At 42.0% G+C, this 14,387-nt stretch overlaps 1 protein-coding gene and 1 long non-coding RNA gene across 2 annotated transcripts; both read left to right on the top strand.

Moving 5' to 3' along the window:
- The first annotated feature begins 60 nt into the window (after positions 1-60).
- Positions 61-925, top strand: LOC109128100 (uncharacterized). Its single transcript, XR_002034553.2, has 3 exons — positions 61-234; positions 403-480; positions 599-925. It is a non-coding gene; the product is annotated as an uncharacterized LOC109128100 (long non-coding RNA).
- Positions 926-13,153: 12,228 nt separating this feature from the next.
- On the top strand, positions 13,154-13,941 carry LOC147930410 (uncharacterized). Its single transcript, XM_087478023.1, has one exon. It carries the CDS (start codon positions 13,357-13,359, stop codon positions 13,939-13,941), a length of 585 nt encoding a protein of 194 aa, XP_087334149.1. The 5' UTR covers positions 13,154-13,356.
- Positions 13,942-14,387: the final 446 nt, after the last annotated feature.

Below are 14,387 nucleotides of genomic sequence, written 5' to 3'. Positions count from 1 at the left end.
AGATACTAATCCGTGTTTGTTAAAATAATTCAAGGTTTGTTATTCCTAATAAATCCATATAAGTTTAAGTTAATATAGAGACAAACTGTGTTGTGTATATATGGTATATGATAATATAATTGGTGGGAAGCTGAAGCTATTTTGGGTGTGAAAGCAGGTGAAATAAAGAAGAGAATAAACATAAGAAACATGAAGAACAAGCTCTTCAAGTTACTGATCATGAACTCATAAAAGGTAAGACACCACCGCTTCATTCTCATAAACATGACTTACATATAATATTATCCATTTGAAGTACATCCTCCTGAAAATCTGTTTGTGTTTAAGCTTATAACTAAAGGAGTTTAAAAAACGGTTCAATGAACCTTTGTTTTCTTATATAAGCCTTTTTGGGTTTTCAAGGATAAACTAATGAAAGTTTTACAATTGGTCGAGTGTTTAGAGTGGAAGACTCATAATAAGATTGACAAGAAACCAAGAGTGAGTTTTCAGCTTTTTGTTATTTAATATGTGTTTTCTGTGATCCTTTCAATGATTCATATTTTATAATCTTCACTTTGATCTATTGTTCTCACTCATTTCAACTTGTGCTGTGTAGAATGAATGCAGGTCAAGGCATTGTACATGAAAGAGATTTTGAAAAGATTTAACACAACAACGTCTAAAGAAATTATTCAAACATCACGGGAAAACTATACGAGTTTGTGCACTACGCATACATAGAGGACAAGCGTCATAAGAGACAAGTTTAACCTTCATTTGAATAATCATTTTTTTGTATACTCTCTTTCATCAGATTTTTTTGCTTTGTATTCTTTTTTCTAATTAACAGTATCAAGAATCAAGGTTTGATGACATCTTAAATGTGTTTCTAATCTTAATCAGTACATCATTTGTTTCTATTAAGATCTTAGTTGTTGGGTAAGTTGAGGTTTGTTTAATTGCAGCACACTAATGGAATTTTAGAGAATTGTCAGTGTGGTAGATAACATCTCTGCTATGTGTTTCTTTTTCACCACAGAAGGTTAAACAAATTAATGTGGTAAATAAACAAACCATATTAATTAGTACTAATTTGATACAACAAAGCAACAAAGTAACATCTTTGCTACATCCGGGAGGCTTTAAAGATTTGTTACCATCCCTACAAATCACCACAAGATATTTCCCTGTGTTTTCTCTTTAGTCACACAGTTTCGACAATCACTTCCTGGAAAGATAAGTGCACTTTGGTGACATAGATGATCAAATCAAATTTTCTAAATCTCTCCGTAAACCGGGGTGTCATAATTGGTCTTTGTGGATTCGACCCCTCATATGCTATCTCACAATTAAGTGTATCTAGTAATTAGCAATCAGATGACACCTAAACATTTTGAAAAACTTGGAGTTGGCACATCATTTAAAATAGCTAACCAATCAAATTATAGAAATTAATACAGCTCAGCTAAAATATTACCAAGCTGGAGCATTAAAAAAATTGTCGTCAGAAACCCTAATCTCGATCCCAGCTTTTTCTTTCTAACGTCACGATTTGAAAGCATAAAAAGGTTAAACACCATAGCTTTGTCGGGCCAAACAAACCAGGGAAGAGTGGTGGCGATGATTCTAAAACAAAAGCTCAACGATTTAATTGAAAGTCACCGCTTTGTCACCTCCAAACCTAACAAGCCAAAGCCACGAGAACGAAGCCCACAACACAATTCTCAATGACTCTCTCTTGCGTATGATTGATGTTATTTATGTTCGAATGAAGAAATTATGAAGTGGGATTTACACAGTTTTGAATCCTAATAAGATTCCTCCATCAATTTGGGAATTTTGTCTCTAGTTTGGTTGGATTGGAAATGGAGGTGTGGTAATGTGTTTCCGGTGCGGGGTAAATGCTTGGGATAAAGTAAAATTTCTTAAGGAGTTTGCTACAAAGGTAGAGTTAGCGCATAGGGCCCAACAAAAGTTAACAAAGGCAACAGTTAGAGAGGAACAGTTAATAAGTTGGTCCTGCCCGCAGAGGGGGTGGTGGAAGATGAATACGGATTTTGCGTCGAGAGGGAATCAGGGGATGGTAGCTACAGGGGGTGTTTTGCGTGATGAGATAGGAGGGTGGCAAGCAGGTTCTTCTTTACATATTAGCATTTGCTCGGCTACTATGGCAGAATTGTGGGGAGTCTAATATGGGTTGTGTATCGCTTGAGAGAGGAGGATAGCACAGTTAGAATTGGAGGTGAATTTTGAAATAGTGGTGGGTTTTTTATGAACAAGGATAAGCAAGGCTCATCCGTTTTCCTTCCTAGTATGGTGGGTCATGACTTTATATCAAGGGATAGGGAGGTCCGAATTGTGCATGTGCATAAAGAGGCTATTCGTCTTGTCAATGGATTAACAAACAATGCATTCTCTTTACAACTAGCTAGGTTTTCATTTATATGAGTCTAGTCCGTCTTGTGTTGCTGAGCTTGTGTGGTAAGATACTTGTGGTCATGCAATCCCACGACATGTTTGTATTTAAGTTCCATCTTATTAATAAATCATGGGAGTTTCACTCCCTTGTTTCAGATTCATCATCTTCATCGATCAATTCTTGCAACTCTTTAGCTCTAAGCATCTTCACAGCTTCAGTCGATAACTGCTTACCATTCCTCAATGTCACAGCATTGCAGGAATGCTTAGGGTTTTATCTGTGTAACTTGACTCTCCAGCTTCTTAACATGAACATTCTATGCATCAAACTTTCCAGTAAGCTCAGTGTAGACACTATCGATCTTCCCATTAATGTCCACTGTCAACTTTTCCTGTCCCTGAAGAATCTGCTCAAGCATGGCCTCTATTCGACTCTCAGCTGTCTTTGGAGGAGGAGACTGATAGGATGAATTCCCATAGGTCCTGGTATAATCATTGTTCTGCTGTTTCTGATACTCTGGCTTGGGAGTGTAGCCTGTAGAGTTCCCTTGGTAGTTGTTACGCTGGCTGTTCCCACTGTAAGGCATGTTTGCCTTGCTGATTTCCATACACAAAGTTGGCATCCTCTTCCACATTCTCTGGCTCAGGCTCAGGCTCAAATGTCTCAACTTCGGTAGCAAAATGGACAGACTTCTTACCAAAAAGAAAATTGTGCACTGTATACAAAAAATAGCATTCACCCCTTTCTTTCAGAATCTGCAATAGCACACTTCAAGCAATAGCACTAATCACCACACTAAGACCTAAACCACATTAAAAAAATAGCATTCTAATGACTAAATCTGCAATAGCACACTTCGAGCAATAGCACACTTCGAGCAATAGCACTAAAAAAAACAGAACCAGCAACCTAAACCACATTCTAATGATCCAACTCTAGCAATCTAGCAAGGCCATACAACAACCAATCAAGTCACTAGAACACCCTCCTCTTCATCGATTTGATTCTACGATCACATTTTGCCTTTACCTACACCACAAACACAAATTGATAAACACTCAGTGAGGCAATCCTCCCATCTACTAGGCAATACACACAAGCAATTGAAATACTCTAACCATCAATCAACAATAAACAGACAAACCAGGAACTGCGTTGACCGACACCATCCATGCATCGACCGATGCCAACAGGGGTTGCGCCGGCCGACATAAGCTTGCATCGACTGATACAAGACTAGTCTGCATCGATCGAAACTAACATTGCATCGACCGATGCATGCTCGACATTTCACGAAATCCCTAATTGCATCGACCGATGCCTCCACATGGCATCGACCGATGCTCCTAGGTCAAGTCGCGCCGTCCTCGCATTGCATCGACCAATGAACAAAGTGCATCGACCGATACACATGCCGAGCATCATTTTTTCCCGAGACTTCTTGCCGGATCTTCGTTCCTATAACCACCAAACACGATCCCAAGCCACAAGAAAGCCTCACAAAGCCTTTAACAACGTTTTAACAAGCCAAACAACAAATAAACAAGCAAATCAGAGAAAGCTCAAGCTTAGATAAGCCATGGTCATGCACTCACCTTTGCCAAGAAGAATCTAAACCTCAAACAAGCAAAACAACGCTCCTAGGAAGCTCCTACAACGATCTTAGCTTCAGATCTCACCAAGAACAACCACCAAACTCCAACAATTTCACCAAGAACTCAAGAACAGCACAAACCTTCTTTTCTCTCTTTCTTTTCTCTCAAGAGGGGACAAAAACCACTAAACACGACAATCCACTCGACTTAAGGGTTTTCCCTGAACCAAAATGCAGCTAAATACGCGTTTAACTTAAGTCGAACCACATAAAACCAAGCTTGCATCGATCGATGCACCTAGTGCATCGACCGATGCATCCCTTAAACTGGGATTTCGGTTACAATTCTCCCCCACCAACTTAGATTCATCCTCGAATCTCGAACAACCATCAGCCACGGACTCCTGTGCAACCGTCTCCGTGGCCCGCACTCCTCCGACCGATCTACGAAAGGTCACCTCTAGGGAAACCTGCATGCCATATTATCGGCTCCTCATCGGGCCCAAGCCCGCATGCCATAATATATAAGGAAGTCCAATATTCGTCTCTCGGGTTGCCACCCTACAGCACGCCACCGGATCGTCATCCCAAGTCGATATACCAACCATACTCTCAAGCCACAAAGTCTCAGAATACGGCGGTACTAGGAGAACCAAAGTCCCCCAAGAGTCGTGAGCAAACAATTCTGAACACGTCTGAGCCTATCCCTAACCAGGTTTCCTTCCCGTGGCTCACGTAAGACAACACAATGTCCTACCAACCACATATCCCCTCACTGGGACACCTCATGACCACACAATGATCATCAACCTACCACAAGGGCCGCCACCAAGGTCAACAAATGTCCTAAACAGGACCGCCACCAAGGCCAAACAAATTTCCTAAACAGGATTGCCACCAAGGCCAACCAAATGTCCTAAACAGGACCGTCATAAAGACCAAACAAATGTCTTAAACAGGACCGTCACAAAGACCACTTGTCCCGAAGAACCGTCACGAAGACCACTCGTCCGAAGGACCATCACGAAGACCATACATCCCGTAGGACCGTCACGAAGACCATACATCTTAAAGGATCGCCTAAACAGGCCACACGTCCCGAAGGACCACCACGAAGACCCACATCCCGAAGGACCGCCTAAACAGGCAACATTGGCTAAACAGCCTGCCACGAAGGCCGCATAATTGGCTAAACAGCCTGCCACGAATGCCACACAATGTCTCAAAAGACCGCCACACATGGGCACACAATGACTCAAACATCCGCCACATAGGCCACACAAGCCCCTCCCATGCTCACAACCACTAAAAATGGAGAAACTCTAACTCCCATAAAACTTTCCATTTTTAGAAATTTCCACTTATGGAAACTTTCCACTTTTAGAAACTTCTATTTCAGGAAACTTTCCCTCTTTAACTACTACCTCAGGGAAATTTCATACTCCGAACACCACCTCATATTGTTACTTAGTTGCACAACCAACCACCCCTAAGCAAACAAGTAACAAGAGAGATAGGTTGGAATATTCCATTCCCGCTCCAGACACGGACTACAGCTGGGACCAGGCTAGACAAGCTAAAGTTGTGGCCTATTTCTCAAACCACTTTTTAAACCTTGCCTTCATCCTCGCCTCTGGCTTCCAAGTCTGCTTGTCAACACCATCACAGTCCCAAAGGACTCTCATCAAAGGAATCTTCTTCTTCTGAAGTTCATTGATCCTTCTCTCGAGAACCCTCACTGGTCTCGCCTCCAAAGTCATGTTAGGCTGAAGATCCTCAGGAATCTTAGCCAACAACTGATCATCCTCGCGGAGACACTTCCGCAACATCGACACATGAAATACCTTATGGAACGCACGCATAACCACATGCAACTCCAACCTATATGCTACCAGCCCCACCCGCTCAATCACTCTGAACGGATCCATATACCTCGGACTCAACTTAGTCTCTGTCAATGACCTGTTCGGACCCCGCAACATGGCCATCTTGAGGTACAGTCTGTCTCCCACCTGAAATTCAAGATCTCTACTCCTCTTATCGGCATAACTCCTCTGCCTATCCTGAGCTTCCTTCATGTCCAGCTTGAGAACCTGAATCTTCTCTGAAGTCTCCAGAACAAAACTAGCACCAAACATGCTCCTTTCCTCCACCTGAGTCCAGCATAATGGTGTACGACATAGCCTCCCATACAAAGCCTCATAAGGAGCCATCTTAATACTCGCCTGATAACTGTTGTTGTAAGCAAACTCTAACAGGTTCACGTGATCTACTCAATGGCCATGGAGGGCATTTCAGGCAGACTCTATCTGTCTGGGGATGATAAATTGTACTTATATGCACCTTAGTGTCCATCTCTGCCTGAAATGCCCTCCTTAACACCAAAGTGAACTTGGAATTTCTATCAGACACAATACACGATGGCACCCCATGCAATATGATTATCTCCTTCACATACTTCTTAGCTAAGACTGCTGCTCCATCAGTCTTCTTAATGGCCAGAAAATATGCTGACTTAGTCAACCGATCCACAATGACCCAAATAGCATCAAAGGTCCGAGACACTGGCAATCCTACCACGAAGTCCATCGTGATCGTATCCCACTTCCACTCTGGAATAGGAAGGCTCTTTAGCAACCCGCCTGGAACCTGATGCCCAGCCTTCACTAGCTGAAACACATCGCACCTTGCGACCCAACTAGCTACATCCTTCTTCATCTCGACCCAGTGATAGTACCTCTTGAAATCATGGTACATCTTAGTCGCTCCTGGATGAATAGAGAACATGCTCGCATGAGCCTCTCTCAGGATCTCCTGCCTCAACTCCTCATCCTTAGGCACACAAATCCACCCGCGCACCAATATAGTACCATTAGCTGAGACCTGATACTCTGAATCAACATCCTTATAGGCATTCACCAACTCCAAATCCTTCTCCTGAGCTAACCGCACTCTACTCAGCAGATCTACTCAATCAGCCGCCTCTAACCCCAACGGCTCCAAAGAAACAGCACACAACTTCAACGCACTAATCTCTCCAAAAAGAGACTCCATGTCCTGCTCCAGAGCCGAAGCTGCCCTCTTCCAACTCAGATCATCTGCAACCAAGTTAGCCTTACCAAGGTGATAGGCTATCTCCAAATCATAATTTGTCACAAGCTCCATCCACCGCCTCTGCCTCAAATTCAGCTTAGGCTAAGTGAATATATACTTCGGGCTCTTATGATCTAAAAACATATGCATTTTTGCACCATATAGATAAGATCTCCAAATCTTCAGGGCAAAAACTACATCAGCCATCTCCAAATCATGAGTAGGATAGTTGCCCTCATGCCTCCGCAACTGCAGCGTAGCGTAGACAAACACCTTCCCATGCTGCATCAACACACACCCCAAAACAACTCTGGATGTATCTGTATAAACCACATAGGGTTCTCCCTCCTCCGGCAATGTCAATACTAGCGTAGTAGTCAGCATCACCTTCAGGCTTGCAAAACCCTCCTCGCACTCCTGTGACCAAACAAAAGGAACATCCTTCCCTGTCAACTTAGTAGTCGGACGTGCTCTGCTCGCAAAACTCTGCACAGATCTCCTATAATACCCTGCCAACCAAAGGAAACTCCTGATCTATGTTGCATTTTACGGTCTAGGTCAATCTCTAATAGCCTCAATCTTCTCTGGATCTATAGAAAGTCCCTTTGCATAAACAATATGACCCAAAAATCCCATCTCTCGCTGCTAGAAACTACACCTGCTCAACTTAGCATAACTTATGCTCCTGCAACTTCCCAGAACTGCCCTCAAATGCACTGCATGCTCCTCAGGACTCGTAGAATATACCAGGATGTCATCGATGAAAATGATGACAGGCACGTCTAGAAACTCCTGAAACACGCTCTTCATCAACCTCATAAACGCTGCTGGCGCGTTAGTCAATCCAAATGGCATCACCACAAACTCATAATGACCATACCTCGTTTTGAATGCAGTCTTCCTCACATCTGCCTCATCTATCGGAATCTAATGATAACTCGATGCCAGATCTATCTTGGAGAACCAAGCAGCACCTCTCAACTGATCTAACAACTCAACAATCCTCGGAAGAGGGTCTTCACAGTGACCCGGTTCAAACCTCGGTAATAAATACACAAGCGGAAACTTTCATCCTTTTTCTTAACGAATAATATCGGCGCTCACCAAGGTGATACACTAGGACGGATGAATCCCTTGTTCAAGAGATCCTCCAACTGCTTCTTCAGCTCTGCCATCTCTGTTGGAGCCATCTTGTAAGAGCCTTGGATAACGGCGTCGTCCCTGGTTCCACTTCAATCGTGAAAGGATCAGATCGAGATGGTGGTAACCCCTGCAACGACTGGAACACGTCCTCAAACTCCTCCACAACCTGAATACCGCTAACCGTAGACTACCCCACTGACTCCGACATCGAAATAATAACCAAATAAGCCTCACGGCCTTTCTCGATCATCTTCCCAGCCTGCATGGCCGAGATCACGAGACTTCCCGAACTCGGTCTAACTCCCTCAAAAACCAACTTCTCTCGTGGACGCTCAAATTCCACTCTACCCTGATGGAAATCCAGATGAACCATATGCCGATGCAACCAGTCCATCCCCAAGATAACATCATACAACTCCATTGGATTGATCAGCAAATCTGCTGGCCACGACACTCCTGCGATCTGAATATCAACTCCTCTCGCCCGTCTAATGACTCTCATAAACTTGCCTCCTGCAACCCTGACAACTTCCGCTGGGTCTCCGGGATCTTCTCTGATATCAGCCACCTCTGCGCACTCTAGAGTAATGAAGCTATGAGTAGCTCCAGAATCAAACATGACGTGGGACTTAACCCGCCCACCAACAAGATCCCTACTCAAACCTCATGTCTTGAGAACCTAACACTTTAACACATGCAATACATAAAATCTGAACCTACTTAAATTCACAATATTTGGGTACCAAAAATTATACATGTGATCGCCCCAGCACTGGTTCTACCAGTCTACACAGTCGTGTACACCCGTGGCGCCTGCTCAATCCATGCCACCTGATGCATTCCCGGTTGCACCACATGCTGCACCACTGCTACTGCCATCTGCTGCAACTTAGGACACTTGGGCTTGATGTGCCCAGGCTCCCTGCAATGATAGTATACATGAACCGCTGCCGTCGAATCACTCATCTGGGGACAGCTAGCTACCTTGTGGTCCATACTACCACATCCAAAACACCGACACCACTCGGCCTTTGCGTAGCCTCCCACTTCCTCTTGGTTCCCTACGCAGGCTTTCCGCCCTTGCTTTCCGACCTGCAGATCAATTAGTGACAGCTTGTCCTGTGGGAAGGTTGTTAAAGGGTGAGGACTAGGGTTCGAGGAACGCCTGGCGCACCAATAACCTACTGTGGATTTGGATGAATAGTTCCATTTGCCACGGTGAGGGGTTAGGATCGATGCCCTGTAGGGCCAGCTTGGGGTCCGTTGGGGTGGCTAGCGGTGGGCTAGTGGGGTCCGTGGGACGGGTTGTCACACTAGAACACCCTCCTTTTCATCGCCTTGATTCCACGATCACAATTTTCCTTCATCTGCACCACAAACAAAAATTGAGATGCATGAATATTTTATAAACTCTCAGTGAGACAATCCTCCCATCTACTGGGCTATACACACAAGCAATTGATATACTCTAACCATCAATCAAAAATCAACATACAAACTAGGAACTGCATCGACCGACACCATCCATGCATCGACTGATACCAATAGGGGTTGCATCGACCAACATAAGCTTGCATCGACCGATACAGGACTAGTCTGCACCAACCGACACTAACATTGTATTGACCAACGCATGCTCGACATTTCACGAAATCCCTAATTGCATCGACCGACGCCTCCACATGGCATCGACTGATGCTCCTAGGTTGAGTCGCACCGTCTTTGCGTTGCATCGACCGACGCACAAAGTACATCGACCGATACACATGCCGAGCATCGTTTTTTCTCCAAGACTTCTCGCTGGATCTTTGTTCCTACAACCACCAAACTTGATCCCAAGCCATAAGAAAGCCTCACAAAGCCTTAAACAACGTTCTAACAAGCTAAACAACACATAAACAAGCAAATCAGAAAAATCTCAAGCTTAGATAAGCAATGGTCATGCACTCATCTTTGCCAAGAAGATTCTGAACCTCAAACAAGCAAAACAACGCTCCTAGGAAGCTCCTACAACGATCCTAGCTCCAGATCTCACCAAGAACAGCCACCAAACTCCAACAATTTCACCAAAAACTCAAGAACAGCACAAAACTTCTTTTCTCTCTTTCTTTACTCTCGAAAGAAGACAAAAACCACTAAACACGACATTCCACTCGACTTAAGGGTTTTCCCTTAACCAAAACGCAGCTAAACACACGTTTAACTTAAGTCAAACCGCACAAAACCAACCTTACGTCAACCGATGCATCCCTTAAACTGGGATTTTGGTTCGTGGATGTTACAAAGTGAGATTCTCAATCAAATTCTTAGCCTCATCTGGAAACCTTGTCTTGAAATTCCCATGACTAGCAGTATCCAAAGCTAGTTGATACTCTCAGTCTAGTCCTCTGAATAAAATACTCAACAATTGCACCATAGAGAAGCCACAATGCGGACAGTCTCTCTCATAAACCTTGAATCTAACCCAAGCTGCCTTGAAAGCTTCATTTGGTCTTTGCTTAAACGCGGATAGCTTGACTCTCAGCTCATCATACATTTCATCATCATAGAAATAGTTGAGGAAAGCCACCTTGATTTCTTGCCAAGTTGTCAAATATCAGGGTTCAACTGCTTCAACCATTGAGATGCTTCTCCTACAAGAGAATATGGGAAAAGCTTGTAGTATATGTAGTCTTCAGTAACTCCATTGGACTTGATACTAGTGACAATATCGTCGAAGTGCTCAATGTGATCCAGAGGCTTCTCATGTGGCAGGTTTGAGAAAGTTCTCTGTCCAACTAAGGTGAAGTACGTAGGCTTCAGTTCATAGTCATTCCTATGGAATGAAGGAGGAACAATGGCAAAGTGGTTCTCATAAACCAAATTAGCTCTCTTGAAGTTTGCAGTAGTCCTGATTAACTCCCGGTTCTGTCGTCCCTAAAAGTTCCGCAGATTGTTTCCATTCATCGCAGTTCCATCCTTACCATCATTGGGGTTGCATCGATCGATGCCAGGTTGGCGTTGATCAATGCAACCTGCAGTGTCGTCGACAGCGACGATTTCTTCCTCAATCACTTTGCCTTCTGCATCAATCTTTTGGTCTTGCTCATTGCGGAAGTGGCCCTGTTGATCCCTCAAAACTCCACCATCATCAACTCTTAGGATAATAGTCTTAACCATCTTTGCTGATTTAGCTGCTTTTATGTTCTCATGCTCAAGCTTTCCCAACTCTTAGTTTGTAAGATTCAATGGTGGACTGGTCTTATTGTTTCTGGTGCTAGGCTTAGGAGGCATAGACCTGAAACACACAAGAGAAGATAAACAAAAAGCATGTTAGTAACAAATAAAAAGAAAATTTTAGACAAAATTCAAGATGTTAATCTAATGGTGAATCAAAAGAGTCTCCGACAACGACGACAAAATTTGATATGCTCAAATTGTATTACCCTAATGGTACTAACAGTCTGGCAGTTGTAATACTTTAGGGGTCAAATCCACAGAGACTCTAAATCCACACAATAGACTTAATAATCTTTCAATTTAATTAGCAGTGCGAAAACAGAATTAATGTTTTAGAAACTCAGATGGAATATTAGCTAGACCTCGGGAATGATCTCAGAAAATTATGGAATATCAAATCAGTCAATCAAACGAGATTCAATCAATTAAAAACCATTCTTGAACTCTAAACTCGATTGTAAGGTAAATCAGTTCTCACTGCAAATATTATCTAAGTTTAAAACCAGAAAATCCAAATCTCTTTGTAAAATTCAAGTAAAAAACCAGCTTAGTTTGTTCACAAAATTGCAGAATCAAATTTCTTTGTAAAAAGCAATTTTGTTTTTTAAAAGTTTTTATCAGGAAAATCAATTATATTCTCATATCAATTTATTTTCCTAGGTTATTAATTCTAGTGATCAATCAAGAATTAATATGAAGAACAACCAAAGATGAAGAACACAGAATAAAATGAATCCCAAGAAAATAACAGCTCTAATAAACCATAAAAACCTTAATAAAAATACGCAAACCAAACAAGATAATTACTCAGACATCATTGAAAAGACACAAATCAAAATCTAAATAAATTGCATGAAGAAATATAATAGAGAAACAGGGTTGAGTTCGGACTTGTCTCTCCAAAAGATCTCTGGATCTCTCTCTCAAAAGTTTGCAAAAAATAAAGCTTAAGGGTTTCTAAGACCCTAAAGTCCTTTTTATATCTCTTCAACACGTCAGGGACTTAATATTACAATTAGGGAAAACTTTGGGGTAGCTTTGCAAAACTTCAGAACTTGGGAGACTCAGACTTGTCTTGTTGTGAATCATGCATCGATCGACGAAAACACCTGCATCGGTCGATGCATCTCTCTAAACTCGTATATAAACTTCACAGCTTAGTTTCAATGCTCGAATATGCTCCAAATCCTCCTATTTTTCCCTATTGTGCTCCATTATGCTACATTCATTGCCAGTAGGTACCTAATTCTACAAAGACTCAAAAACAACTTAAAAAGCAAATTAAAAGACTCAAAAAAACACACTTATATCATGATTAAAAACTATGATATATCACTTGCATTTGAGGTAGCAATTTTGATAGACAATGTCAGCTATTTCAATGTCTCAAGAAAGGCCAATCACTTGACGTGGAATTGTGAAAGCAATTTATTTTGATTTGTATCCACCAACATGAACAACCTACTCAACTTCTTGTTCCTATAGAACTGTTGCTTTTTCATCTGCTTGCATTTGTTACCTATCTATTCTTGCAAATGGAAATGTAAAATAAGATTTATGGATTATACTGGTAATTATAAGAAGAAAAAAAATAAAATTATTAAAAAGAACAATACGGAACAAAATAAACAGATTTTAAGGAATGAAAAAAAAATCTGCAGAGAATGAACAAAAATTAGTAAATGGTAACCAAACAATCAAAATCTACCTTAGGCCCTTTAATAAAGTGCCTTGGTGACTATGGCTCTCGACACCTGCGTTTCCCACTCACCGCAAAAGTTGCAGACGCTACGGACGCAGTTGGTTGGCGACCCCCACTAACTCGCTCAACCCCGTCTCGGATCATTTACGATCATCTCTGCACCATCCCAGTCCCAAACGGGTTGGAAGAGGATGATTATTATTGATGTTACTTGTCAATAATAATAATGTTACTTGTCATGGATTCTCAACACAAATGACGTGGGAGGTGTTAAGACCCCGAAATACCGTGAAAGTTTGGTCAACTTCCTTCTGGTTCAAAGGAGCTGTGCCAAATTTTGCTTTCAACATGTGGTTAAGCCACCTGAACCGTCTCCCTACCCGTGAAAGATTAAGGTCGTGGGGTCGGATTCAGGTGGATACATGTTGCCTGTGCTCCTTTGCTACCGAATCCCGGGATCATTTGCTCTTGTTTTGTGATTATTCTGCTCAGGTATGGAATCTGGTCTTTAACAGATTATGTCCGCGTCAGAGGCTGTTTTGTTCTTGGGCAGAACTTCTATCGTGGACTAGACGATCCTCTCTGGGTGCCCCCTCCCTCCTAAGGAATCTTTCAGCTCATGTAGTCGTATACAACTTATGGAGACAACGAAACAATTTTTTGCACAACTCTACCAGACTCGCTCCGCAGCTCATTTTCAAGCTTGTTGATGGAGAACTAAGGAACATCTTCACATCAAGAGCCTCCAGGCGACGGTGGCAAACTTTGATGGCCAGTTGGATCCGCTAATTCACCCCTATCTTACCTGTAACTTTATTGTAGCCTTGTTTTATTTTTTTTGCCTTGGCTACTTTTGCGGTAGAAGCTCCTCTTTTGTATTAGCCTCTAAACTTCATTTATATGATATTTACAGATTTAGCAAAAAAAAAATAATAAAATAAAATAAAATAAAATATCTTTTAAAATATATTTAATATTAAATAAATCAAATTTCAGTGATAATATCCCTGTTTTAGAAATCGCTAGGCGCTAGTCAGACGGTCGGGATGGGCCTAGCGACTAATGAGAAAATCAGAACTAGTTTTAGAGGTTTTCTCAATTTTATGTTATATATAAGTTATTTAGAAATAAATTACGTAAATCAGAGTTGGTCCAGTGGTTCTGACTGTTGATATGACTCTTAAGGTCACGAGTTCGAGCCCAAGCTATACATATTCGGTTAGGTTTTTATCTTA

The sequence above is a fragment of the Camelina sativa genome, chromosome 12, assembly GCF_030686135.1.
Source record: "Camelina sativa cultivar CO46 ecotype springtype chromosome 12, ASM3068613v1".
Lineage (NCBI taxonomy): Eukaryota > Viridiplantae > Streptophyta > Magnoliopsida > Brassicales > Brassicaceae > Camelina > Camelina sativa.
Note: the sequence above shows the minus strand (reverse complement) of the source record. Positions and strands in the feature narration are given on the sequence as shown.